At 55.4% G+C, this 12,600-nt stretch overlaps 1 protein-coding gene across 1 annotated transcript; it reads left to right on the top strand.

The window, feature by feature from the left end:
• Positions 1-4,999: 4,999 nt before the first annotated feature.
• Positions 5,000-12,244, top strand: ABO (ABO, alpha 1-3-N-acetylgalactosaminyltransferase and alpha 1-3-galactosyltransferase; the record flags this gene model as incomplete). The annotated part of the gene is made up of 9 exons (XM_080709483.1): positions 5,000-5,144; positions 5,430-5,499; positions 6,185-6,241; positions 6,333-6,506; positions 6,579-6,698; positions 7,760-7,807; positions 8,998-9,033; positions 9,869-10,003; positions 11,557-12,244. 9 exons carry the CDS (start codon positions 5,000-5,002, stop codon positions 12,242-12,244), a joined length of 1,473 nt encoding a protein of 490 aa, XP_080565609.1.
• Between the last annotated feature and the right edge of the window lie 356 nt (positions 12,245-12,600).

Below are 12,600 nucleotides of genomic sequence, written 5' to 3'. Positions count from 1 at the left end.
AAAAAGATAGGGCTGGGGGCGTAGCTCGGAGGTACAGTGCCCCTGGGTTCCATTTCCGGTACCGCAAAATAAATAAATAATAAAAAATTAAAAAGACTAAAAAGTTGGGCTAAAAAAAAGACTAAAAAATAGGGGGTGTAGCTTGGAGGTACAATGCCCTTACGTTCCATCCCGGGTACTGCAAAACAAACCAATCCGACGGGGAGTGGGTGGGCATCCCACACTTACCCGGCGCGTGTGTGGGGGGTGGGCGCGGGGCTGCGGTCCCAGGGCCTGGCCGGGAGCTCCAGGACCGCGCTGGACGCCTGGGTGCGGCTGCCCGGGCCCCACCCGCCCCACCCGTCCCGGCGCCAGAAGGCAGAGGTGACAGGTGCTGGTTGCAGCCATGGCCCAGCTGCAGAGGACGCAGGCGGGTAAGTGCGGCCGGCGACTCTGCGGGGACTCCAGCCCCCCCACCCCCAGGTCCTGGGGGTCCCCGGAGGGTCGTGAGCCCCTGGCCGAGCTGGCTGCGACCCCGGAGACCCCTGGGGTTCTGGGGCGAGCTGCGGCGGGAGCCCAGGGTGTGGGTGATGGCGCGGCGGCTGGGGAGCGGGACCCGGACTTGGGAGGCCCGGCAGGAGCAGCTTAGCCACTTAGAGAAACCCTGTTTCAATGTAAAAAATAAAATAGGGCTGGGGTGTAGCTGGGAGGTAGAAGGTTCTCTGAGTCAATCCTCCCACCCAACGCACACACAAAAGGGGGAAATTGGTTTTTTTTCAGTACTGGGAATGGAACCCAGGGGCATTCTACCTCCGAGCTACACCCCCAGTCCTATTTTTTACTCTTTTTTTTTTTTTTTTTTTTTTTTTTTTTGGTTCTGGGGATGGAACCCAGGGCAGTCTACCTCTGAGCTACACCCTGAACCCTATTTTTTTTTTTTTTTTTTTGCGAGTCTGGGGATGGAACCCAGGGCCATTTGACCTTTGAGCTACACCCCCTGCCCTATTTTTTATTCTTTATTTCGAAACCGGGTCTCACTGAGTTGCAAAGGGCCCCACTAAGTAGCTGAGGCTGTCCACAAACCGCCATCCTCCCATCTCAGCCTCCCAAATGCTGGGATTAAAAGCATGCGCCACCACGCCCGGCCCCCAACCCTATTTTTTACTCTTTTTTTTTTCTTTTGCGGTTCTGGGGATGGAACCCAGGGGCATTCTACCTCCGAGCTACACCCCCAGTCCTATTTTTTACTCTTCATTTTTTAACAGGATCTCACTGAGTTGCAAAGGGTCTCACTAAGTAGCTGAGGCTGGCCTCGAACCAGAATCCTCCTGTCTCAGCCTCTAGAATGCATGCGTCACCACGCCCAGAAATTCTCAGAGAGGGAGCCCGAGGGACTAGGAGACAGCCATCCTAGACAGCCATCCTCTCCCTGCCCTCAGGACCATGATATGTTCGTGTGTGTGTGTGTGTGTGTGTGTGTGTGTGTGTGTGTGTGTGTGTGTGTGTTACTGAGCCCAGGGGCATTATACCGCTGAGCTGCACCCCAGACTTTTAAATTAATTTTTTCCTATCTTGAGATGGCCTCACCCGGCAGCTGAGAGTTCCCGGGCCCTTGGCAAGCCAGGTCCCTGCTGCGCAAAAAGTAGAGAAGTGGGGGCAGGTGGTAGAGACCAGCCGGGGGGGGGGGGTGTGGGGGTGGAGAAGACTTAGCTTTCCCCCTGGGAGCACCAGGAGCGCGTGCACCTCTCGCTGGGCCCTATTTTCCTACTTAGAAAGCCACTGAAGCCCACACCTGCAATCCCCATACTTGGGAGGCTGAGACAGGATCGCAGGTTGGTGGCCAGCCTCAGCCTCTCGGGGAGACCCTGTTTCAAAATAAAGAATTAAAAGTAGAACTCAGGTGTAGCTCAGATAAAATAGAGCCGGAGGTGTAGCTCAGTGGCCATAGTTTAGTCCCCAGTAACTAGCACACACACACACACACACACACACACACACACACACACACACACACACTCACCATTGAACCTTAGAGTGTCCTGAGTGTAGATGACTAATGCCTTCATCACTATGCAACATGTTTTCTTTAGAATCAATAAAACCAAGGGGCAATATTGTTAGAGATTTTTAATATGAGTGTGTTCCCAAAGTTACCTATTAACTAAACATTAGCTAGATGGCATCAACCTTGAACCCGGCGGGGCCAGACCCTCTCTGCCTTCTCCCTCCTCCCCCCTTTCTGCCGTCCATCTCTTCCTTCTCTCCTCTCCCCCAGCACATTTTAACAGCTTTTAGGCAACAGAGCACAGAGGGTTTGGGGGTCTTGCTAAGTCTTTTTCTTTTTTTGGCAGTGATGGGGATGGAACCCTGGGGCATTCTACCTCTGAGCTGCACCCCAGACCTATTTTTTTTTTATTCTTTTATCTTGAAACAAGGTAGGATCTTGATAAGTTGCTGAGGGCTTCACCAAATTGCTAGGGTGGCCTTGAATCTGTGCCTCCTGTCTTAGCCTCCCAGGTACTGGTATTACAGGCATGTACCACTACACCTGGCTTAAAAGTATGTATTTTAAAGGTTAATTTTGTAGCAGCTGCTATAGAGATTATAATATGCATTTTAATTTATCAGGATCTACTTCAGGTTAATACTGTCTTATTCTGAGAAATATACAGAAATTCGCTCTAGTGTAGCTCCATTTTCTCCTTGCTTGTGGTTTATGGTTTTATTGTCATGAATGTTAATCCAGTTATATTATACAGCATTATAATTATTGCTTTACAGAACTTTATTTCTTTATATATATATATATTGGAAACAGGGTCTCATTAAGTTGCTGAAAGCTTCAGTAAGTAGCTGAGGCTGGCTTCGAACCTGTGCCATCCTCCTGTCTCAGCCTCCCAAGCGCGGGGATGACAAGCGTGCGCCACCACGCCCGGCTCTGAATTTTATTTCTTTTAAATTAAGTAGGGGAAGTAAGGGGAGAAGAACGGTCCAAGTCTTTAATTTATTAATTAATTAATTTATTTGCAGTACTGGGGATAGCTATCTGAGAACTACGATCCTCCTGTCTCAGCCTCCCAAATGCTGGGATTACAAGCGTATGCCACTACGCCTGGCTCCAACTCTTATATTTTAATGATTTACATTTACTTTTTTATTTCTTTTTGTATATTCTAGATATTGTCTAGTGATATTCTGTGGCTGCGATATAGTTTCAGTTTTTCCTTCTTGCATTTATTATCATATACATATTTATATGTATATTATTATCATATATATTATCATGTGTGTATGTGTGCTCCTGAGAATTGAACCTGGGGGTGGGGGTTCTACCTCTGAGCTATACTCCCAGCCCAATTTTATGATTATTTATTTATTTATTTATTTATTTATTTTTGTGGGTCTGGGGATGGAACCCAGGGGCATTTGACCTCCAAGTTACACCCCCTGCCCTATTTTTTATTCTTTATTTTTGAAACCGGGTGTCACTAAGTGGTGGAGAGCCTCACATAGTAGTTGAGGCTGTCCGCGAACCGCGATCCTCCGGTCTCAGCCTCCCGAATGCTGGGATGACAAGCGTGTGCCACTATGCCCGGCAACTTATCATTTTTTAATGACTTGAATTTTTGTCTCATCTACTTAACTTCTACCTACTGTACAAGTCCCCAGATGTCGTCTCCTCCAATGAGTCTACACGATCCCAATCAAAAGTCCTGAAGGAATTTTTTTAATAAAAATTGGCCAGCTGATTCTAAAATGTATATAATAATTCAAAGGTCCCCAAATAGGCAGTGCAATTTTGAAAAAGAAAAATACAGTTGGAGGACTTGCCCTCCCTGACCTCAGGTGTCGCCAGCGCAGGTGGCGTTGGATAAACAGACCAACAGACCAGGAGGAGCAGAGAGGCCGGAAACAGACTCACACAGACAGCTCCAATTCGTGTTTGTTTTTGCAGTTCTAGGGATTGAACCTAGGGCCACTCTGCCGCTGAGTTACATCCCCAGCCCTTATTAGCTTTTATTTTGACACAGGATAATAGAAAATATTCATGAACTTGGAGTAGGCAGCAGTTTATTCCTCAGCTACTTAGTGAGGCCCTCTGCAACTCAGTGAGACCCTATTTCAAAATAAAGAATAAAAAATAGGGCTGGGGGTGTAGCTCAGAGGTAGAATGCTCCTGGTACCGCAAAATAATAAATAAATAAATAAATGGAACTATTTTTTCAAAATCGAACGGAAATGACTTCCATTTAGATTTCCCTTCAGCCAAACTCTCTCCCAGCTATAAAAATGGAAAGAATACATGAAGATGTGTCTCAGTCAGCATGTTCACAGCTATCACCCAAAGATCCGACCCCATCCCTCTGAGGCAGGAGGATTTATTTGCTCAGGGTTTCCTGCTCAGTCCATGTGAGGCTGGGGACCTCAGATCTCAGGACATGGTGCGGGCTGGAAGCAGAGAGAGGGAGAGTGTTGTAAGGCTCCGACCTCTTATCATGGAGGCCAAAGCCAGAGAGCAGCCAGGGGAGGAGGAACCGCATATGATCCCCAAGACACAGCCCTGGGGACCCCCCTTCTCAGACACACCCTACCAGCCCCATGGATTACTGCTGAGATTACAAGTCTGCGGCCTGAACTGTCACCCTGAATATTAATAAATGAGCTCTGTGGGGACAGTCTATGTCTAAGTGTAAGAGGACGTGTGAAGTCCGGATGTTACCTTCCTGCTCCTCTGTTTCCAGCAGCTAAGGAGAGGTCAGTCCTACGGTGCAGAACTTGGAAACTCAGGCGAATGTAGAGGGAGGGCGTCACAGATAGGAGTGATGTTGCTGGGTGGGGAGGGAGGGAGCAGGGCCTGGCGCAGGCCGCAGAGGCCTCCGGTAGAGACCTTCTAGTAACATCCGACTTCGCCACGAGGGTAATGCGCTTCATAACTCAACACTCAGCGGAGAGTTAATGAGGACGATGAGCTTCACACACCTTACCCTCACACGCGGCTCCGTGATAGAGCCCTGCCTAGATGCGTGGGGCCTGGGACCCGCCCCCGGCGCTGGAGGTTGGGAATGGCCTGAAGAGGAAGCCCAATTATCATCCCCATGGCACGAGCGTGCGGGGCAGTGGGTGCTCAGGGGACGCTGGTGGCGCCTTTCTCGAGGAGAGAGCTGGTACAGGCCTCCCTTGACGCCAGCAGGGACCTCCTGGCGTTCACGTGGGTGTGGTTTAATTTGGTCTCCCACGGAAAGGGGGTGCTCGGTGGATCGGGGTCCAGGGGGTGAACCTGAGGCTGCAGAGGTGCGTGGCTTCCTCTTCTGTGCTCGGCATGCCGGGGATGTGCTCTCAGCACCTTCTGCTGGTGGAGGGCTCTGACGCCCGAATCCTGGGTTTAAGGAATGGGGAGAGCGGGCGGTGGGGGTTGGGGTTAATCAAGATCTCCCACTGCTGTCTTCCAGGAACTCCAAAATGGCACTGGCTTTACGCTGTGGCCCTCCCCCTGGTAATTCTCATCTTGGTCTTCTCCAGGTAAGAAGCTGGGCTGTGGAGACTGCGTCAGAGCGTCCTGGATGCCTGGGCTGCCCCGCCCCACTACCAGAGCCCTCTGGGTGCTTATGGCATCGCCAGCCCTCGGAGGACCACCTCAGCCTCCCCTGTTAGACTCCAGTGGGAAATGCTGGGCTCCCTCCACCTCCCGAGGGGCCTGGGGCTGGGAGGCCAAGTCACTCCCTGGCCAGCAGCGGGAAGGCAGGGAGGGCTGGGCTGGGGCCGAGCTGCAGCCGGCCATGTGCAGAAGGTCCCAGAGCCTTCGCAGAGCTAAGTCACCGCCAGCTTCCCTGGGGCACCTGTGGGACACCCAGGAAACACCCTCTGGAGCCGGGCGTGGTGGCACACGCTTGTAACCCCAGCTTTCGGGAGGCTGAGACAGGAGGATGGCCGTTCGCAGACAGCTCTGCCACTCTGAGACCCTGTTTCCAAAAAAAAGAATAAAAATAGGGCTGGGATGTGGCTTGGAGGTAGAATGCCCCTGGGTTCCATCCCTAATACAAAACAACAAACAAACAAACAAACAAAACACCGTCTGGGTGGCCCTGGGCTGCAGGGACCCAGCAGGAGCAGGGGGACCCTGGACAGCTGCCTCAGCTGGAGTCCTGGGCCCAGGGAGGGGCCACAGCTGGTCTGGGGCTGAGTCCTCTGTGCCCTTCCCCCACAGCTACGGGTTCCTGAGCCCCAGAAGCAAGTCGCTGGTGAGCCCAGGAGCAGAGACCAGGTGAGCCAGGGCAGCGTCCTGAGAGCGCTGCCTGCCCTGCCTGGCCTATGGGTGGCCGGTCTGCGCCTCCTCTATGCTCTGCCCACTGCAGCCCTGGCCACCCCCGTTGCCCCGTAAGGTCCCCTAGACGCTGCTGCCAACACGACTCTGGCTCAGCCCCAGCCTCTCTGGGACCTGCAGCCCCCACTCCAGGCCCACTCGGAGGTCCAGGCATGGCCTCCGCTTCCCCACCCTTCCCTCTGTTCCCTGCTGCGCAGCGCAGGCGGTGGGTACTCTGCCTTCCGCCCCGCTGCCCAGGTTAGAGACTGGCTTGCCCGCACCGCCGGCCTCTGCCCAGCGCCGGCCTCCCCATCCTGCTGCCTCTCACGGCCCATAGGAAGCTTCTCTCTGCCTTCCTCTTCCTCATGCTTGTCTTCCTGGCTCCCTCTACCGCAGTGAGAATGATCTTTCCAGAAAGGTGGGTAGAGGCCCTTGGGGCCTGGCCCCTCTGGCTGGCCTCCTCTGGCTGGCCTCTCCAGCCCCGTCTCTCCGCATGGACGCCCACTCTGAGCTGCAGCGCGCGCTGAACAGGCCCGCTCAGGCCTCACCCAGGACATGTTGCCCTCCAGTCTGTGCCTCCCAGCCGCCCCTGCGAGCTCCGCAGCCCATGCAGGGAAGCGCTTCCTGTGACTACTGCCTTCCCTGGGCCTGGGCTGGGCTGGGCTCAGCCGGGCCATCCTCCCCGGGGTCTCCCAAGGTTCTGGTGTCAAGAGTTGAGATGGAGCCGGGCGTGGTGGCACATGCTTGTGATCCCAGTATTTGGGAGGCTGAGACAGGAGGATCGTGGTTCAAGGACAGCCTCAGCTACTTAGTGAGGCCCTTTGCAACTCAGTGAGACCCTGTTTCAAAATAAAGAATAAAAAACAGGGCTGGGGTGTAGCTCAGAGGTAGAATGCCCCTGGGTTCCATCCCCCAAACTGCCAAAAAGTCACCTAGCGTGGCTTCTATGGCCGTTTTTTTTTTTCCCTTTTTTCCTTTTTTTCCTTTTTCTTCTTTTTTGTGATACTGAGGATTGAACCCAGGGGCATTCTACCTCTGAGCTACACCCAGGCCCCGTTTAATTTTTAATTTGAAACAGGGTCTAAGTTGCTGAGGGCCTCACTGTAGATTGCTGAGGCTGTAAACCTCCGATCCTCCTGTCTCAGCCTCCCAAGTGCGGGGATGAGAGGTGTGGGTCACCATGCACAGCCTAGGCAGTTTATCTCTTATAAGGACCTGGAATCAGACCACCCCTCTTGTGGGAGGGGCCTCAGGTTGCAGTGTTCTGGAACCTTCTCCCACCCTCCTCTGGCAATCTTGGGGCTGTGCAGTGTACGGGTGTGGGGAGGGTCGGGCCGTGCCGGGGCCGTTGCCAGGCGGCTGCTGTTCAGTGAGCGTGGCAGAGGGACTCCAGCGCAGCCCACTGCCCCCTTCCACCCAGCCCAGCCATGCTCTGTGCTTGGGCCCATGTGGACCCCACCTCCTGTGTTCCATCTGCAGCGTGGCTGTTGGACCACTTGATGACCAGCGAGTAATGACCTCGGCAAGGTATGACGTCCTTCTGCCCCGGGACCCGCGTGTGCACAGAGGCGTGGGAAGCTGGGCCTTTGCTGTGGAGGCCGGCTCCTCCCCAGGTCTCGGCTCGGACTCTCCGGGCTACACTTTCAGACCTATTTTATATTTTATGTGGAAACAGGGTCTCACTAAGTTGCTGAGAGCCTCAGTAAGTAGCTAAGGCTGGCTTCGAACCTGCGCGATCCTCCTGTCTCAGCCTCCCCCACCACCGGGATTACAAGTGTGCGCCACCCCGCCTGCCTGGCTTCCTTTCTGTTTTTAACTGTGGTAGAACACACAATATGAACGTACCCTCCCCACCGTTGCTCCGTGTGCAGCGCAGCGCACTGCACGCATTCCCATGTTTGCCTTTACACGCTCACGCCCGCCTTCCATCTCCAGAGCTTTCCATCTTGAAAAACGCCCATCCTCTCCAGATCCAGGCCCCCACGTTGGGCACCGTCCTACGGCATCTTTATTTATTTATTTATTATTTTTTTTGTAGTACTGGGGGTTGAGCCCAGCGGCGTTCTACCTCGGAGCTACACCCCCAGCCCTGTTTCTTTATTTTGAAAAGGGTCTTTCTAAATTCATTCAACGCAATGACATCAGGGTTCATCTGCTGCAGCCCTCCTAAGAATTTCCTTTCTTTTCGGGTGGACTGCCTGCTTCTTTCTGAAGGCCAGCATGGGAGATGCAAATCACGGCCCTTAAAATTACAAATGGCCCGCTGTCTCTGGGCTCCTGGGTCTCCACATCTTTTGGGGAGACAGTCCACAGGCCTTTGCACCACCTAAGCCTTAGGCTACTGCTGCAGCTGGTCTGCTGACAAGGAGACCTCAGGCCTGGGCTCCGGTCACCAGCCAGGGTGTGGTCCGAGCCACACCCCAGCTCAGACCCAGAGCAGACCTCAGCTCTGGTGGACAGAGACGGTGTCCAGCCCCCTCCTGCCCATGATGAATTCAACAGGAGTCCTAGGTGCCTCCCAGCCTAAGTCAAGGGCCAGGAGCCCCGAGGCTGCTGATTTCCTCTTCTTACCTTATGAAAATTGGATCAGAGACCTGGCCTCTAGCCTCTGCCCTTCCCAAATCCCTGGGATGCGGGCCCACAGGCTGTCCGCACCCGCCGCACCCTCCCTCGCACCCTCTGTGTCAGGGTCTCACAAATAGGTTTTGTCTTTGCAGGGTGCTGTACCCCCAGCCGAAGGTGCTTACACCCGTGTAAGTAAGTTGCTGAAACTGAACTACCACGAGCCGCCGTGAGGATCAGAATGAGGATCCAGTTTAAACCTCAATTTTGGCTGGCTCTGTTGGCCTTGCCTTTCCTCTTCTCTTCTTTCTTTCCCTCCCTTCTTCCTTCCTTTCTTCCTTCCTCTTTCTTTCTTTCTTTCTTTCTTTCTTCCTTTCTTTCTTTCTTTCTTTCTTTGTTTTCTTCCTTCCTTTCTTTTCTTTTCTTTCTTTTCTTTTTTTTGCGATACTGGGAATGGAACCCAGGGGCATTCTAACTCTGAGCCACACCCCAGCCCTATTTTTTGTTCTTCATTTGGAAACGGTCTCACTGAGTTGCAGAGGCTGGCCTTAGACCTGTGATCCTCCTGTCTCAGCCTCCCAAGTGCTGGGATCACAAGTGTGCGCCACCTCGCCACCTCGCTGGCTGTGGGAGCTTCTGATGCCTCAATCTGGAGGCCCACGTTGGTCTCATCATGGCTCCTCCTCTCTTCCTTTGACCTCTGTTGTTTCCTCGACCTTTGCAGGGTGTGGTAGGTAGTTTCACCCTCAAAGCTTAGAGGAGAAAGTTCTCACCCTGGCCAGCAACTCCAGGCTTCTTTTGCAGCCCAGCAGAGCCTGGCCTGACTGTAGTTGAGAGCTGCTGCTGATTGGCCCAGCTTGAGTCTCGACTGGCCTCTGATTGGTCGGTTTCCTGGCAATTGCCCCTTCCCTCCCGGAGGGTGTTCAGGCCTGGGGGAAGCACAGCAGAGGGTGGCTCAGCAGGTGTGTGGCCAGGGGAAGCCCACCCTGGGTTCACACGTTGCCCTGGGGCTCTTTCCCTGTGCAGCAGGAACGATGTCCTTGTGGTGACCCCTTGGCTGGCCCCAATCATCTGGGAGGGGACCTTCAATACTGACATCCTGAATGAGCAGTTTCGGATCCGAAATGTCACCATCGGACTAACTGTGTTTGCCATAAAAAAGTAAGTCCTGGGGCCGGGCGTGGTGGCGCACGCTTGTAACCCCAGCATTTGGGAGGCTGAGACAGAGGATCATGGTTCAAGGCCAGCCTCAGCTACTTAGTGAGCCCCTTTGCGACTCATTGAGACACTGTTTCAAACTAAAGAAGGAAAAATAGGGCTGGGGATGTAGCTCAGAGGTAGAATGCCCCTGGGTCCCATTCTCAGTACTGCAAAATAAATAAATGCATAAACAAATAAATACATAAATAAATTAAAATTTAAAAATAAAAATAAAAAATAGGGCTGGGGGTATAGTTTGGAGGTAGAATTCTGTGTAGCTCAGAGGTAGAATCCCCCTGGGTTCTATCCTCAGTATCAAAAAAAAAAAAAAAAAGTAAGTCCTGGGTAACGGAGGGCACCGTTGGGGGATGCCAGGGTCCATCCTTGCATTCAGGACTCAGCGGAGGAGGGGCTGAGGTCCCTGTTACTGTGCTGTTCCTTGGCAGCCTGTACTGACCCGGAGGCTCTCTGGGGGGTGAATAAAAACGCAGGCCCTGCTCTGCATTCAGGAGGGTTTGTGGGACTAAGAAGAGCCCAGGGGGGCCTGAGCAGTGTTCCAGCCCCGAGGAACAGAGGACCGCAGCCGTAAAACACACCGCTGAGCCTGGTGTGCGGAGTCCGCTTCCTCTGGGTCCCCAAGTGTGCCGACTCCACCGCAGTGCGCAGCGGCCGCGCTCTCCAGCGCTCTGAGGGAGCCAGTCGGAGCAGCTGGAGCGGTCACCACGCGGCCAGCCTGCGCTTTGCTCCTGCCTGGCCCGCTGGGCTGCGCTGTCCAGGGTCAGTGCCCTCGGGAGGTATTTCCTAAGGGGCAGGTGCTGTGCGGGAATAGAGCTGTGGAGGATAGCGGCTCCGCTCCCCATGCGGGGCGCGTGGACCTGGGCACCTAAAGGAGGGGCCAGCCGTCTGGGTTGGGGGCACAGGACCTGGGCTTCCTGCCCTTGGCAAGCCCTTATGTGCTCCTTCTTTCTGGGGTGCACCTCGCCCCTTCCCTGCCCACCCTGCGAGACCCGATCGCTGCTCTGATGGAGGAGCTCAGGGGCCCTCTTAGGGACACAAGTGCTTTACTGGGGACCGTGTCCACAAGACACCTTGGAGCGCTGAGGGAGGAAGGTCTGCGGTGCAGAGACCTTTTCCTTTCCAAGATGGGGCCCCAGGGAGAGCAGCAAAGGAGGGGCGCAGGACCCCAGCCAGCTTTGCCCGGGGAGTGTGAGCAGATGCTTCTCCCTGGCCAGGGTGGGGTGCGACCACTGGAGGGGGCCTCAGGGGCTGGAAGGCAGGGGAGACCTGCAGAGGGGTGGCCCCAGAGCTCAGGCCCAGCCCGGGGCAAGCTCCAGCTCAGCTCTGCTGACTGGGCCGCATGGTCCTGGCCCAGCCTCAGCTCTCCCTGCTAACAGAGGTGCCCTCTCAGGGGAGAGGAGGGCGAGGGGAGGGCGGCTCTGTGCCTGGCCCCTGCGCCCCTGGGCCCCGACCCAGGCTGGGCCATGTCCCACCCCACCCTGTGGTGCGCCTTGCAGATACGTGGTCTTCCTGAAGCTGTTCCTGGAGACGGCGGAGCAGCACTTCATGGTGGGCCACCGGGTCAACTACTACATCTTCACCGACCGGCCGGCCGACGTGCCGCCCGTGAGCCTCGGGCCGGGCCGGCGGCTGGTGGTCCTGTCCGTGCACAGCTACGCGCGCTGGCAGGACGTGTCCATGCGCCGCATGGAGATGATCGCCAACTTTGCAGAGAAGCGCTTCGTGCACGAGGTGGATTACCTGGTGTGCGCCGACGTGGACATGAAGTTCCGTGACCACGTGGGCGTGGAGATCCTGTCTGCGCTCTTCGGCACCCTGCACCCTGGCTTCTATGGGAGCAGACGCGAGGCCTTCACCTACGAGCGCCGGCCCCAGTCCCAGGCCTACATCCCCAGGGACGAGGGCGACTTCTACTATGCGGGGGGCTTTTTCGGGGGCTCGGGGGCGGAGGTGCTCCAGCTCACCCGGGCCTGCCACGAGGCCATGATGGCCGACCAGGACAAGGGCATCGAGGCCGTGTGGCACGACGAGAGCCACCTGAACAAGTACCTGCTCTACCACAAGCCCACCAAGGTGCTGTCGCCCGAGTACGTGTGGGACCAGCAGCTGCTGGGCTGGCCTCCGGTCCTGAAGAAGCTGCGCTACGTGGCGGTGCCCAAGAACCACCAGCAGATCCGGAACTGAACGCGGCCTGCCCGGCGGGGCTTGGGAGGCCGGGGCTCTGAAGGTTGCAGAGAGTGCCACCACCCGGCTCTGGCCCCGCCAGCTGCGCCACGGCAGGTTCAGCCAGGCCCGGTACCACCCACCCTCACCGCAGACACGCACGCGGGGCTCAGAGTCACCGGCGTGGCCACCACCCTCAGCTGTGCTGTGCCCGGCAGGTGGCTCAGGCCCCAGTGACGGGGACCAGAGTGGAGTCTTCCAGGGTCCTGTAGTCACCGAGGGTCTGGGGTCTGGTCCATCCTCGCCCTGGGCCAGTTCCTTCCTCTCCCAGCAGACCTCATAAAGCTGGGCGGCTCTTCTGCCAGCAGAGCCAGGGG

This window comes from Muscardinus avellanarius, assembly GCF_963383645.1.
Source record: "Muscardinus avellanarius genome assembly, chromosome: 13".
NCBI classification, from domain to species: Eukaryota; Metazoa; Chordata; class Mammalia; order Rodentia; family Gliridae; genus Muscardinus; species Muscardinus avellanarius.
This window is presented reverse-complemented; position numbering and strand designations above follow the sequence as displayed.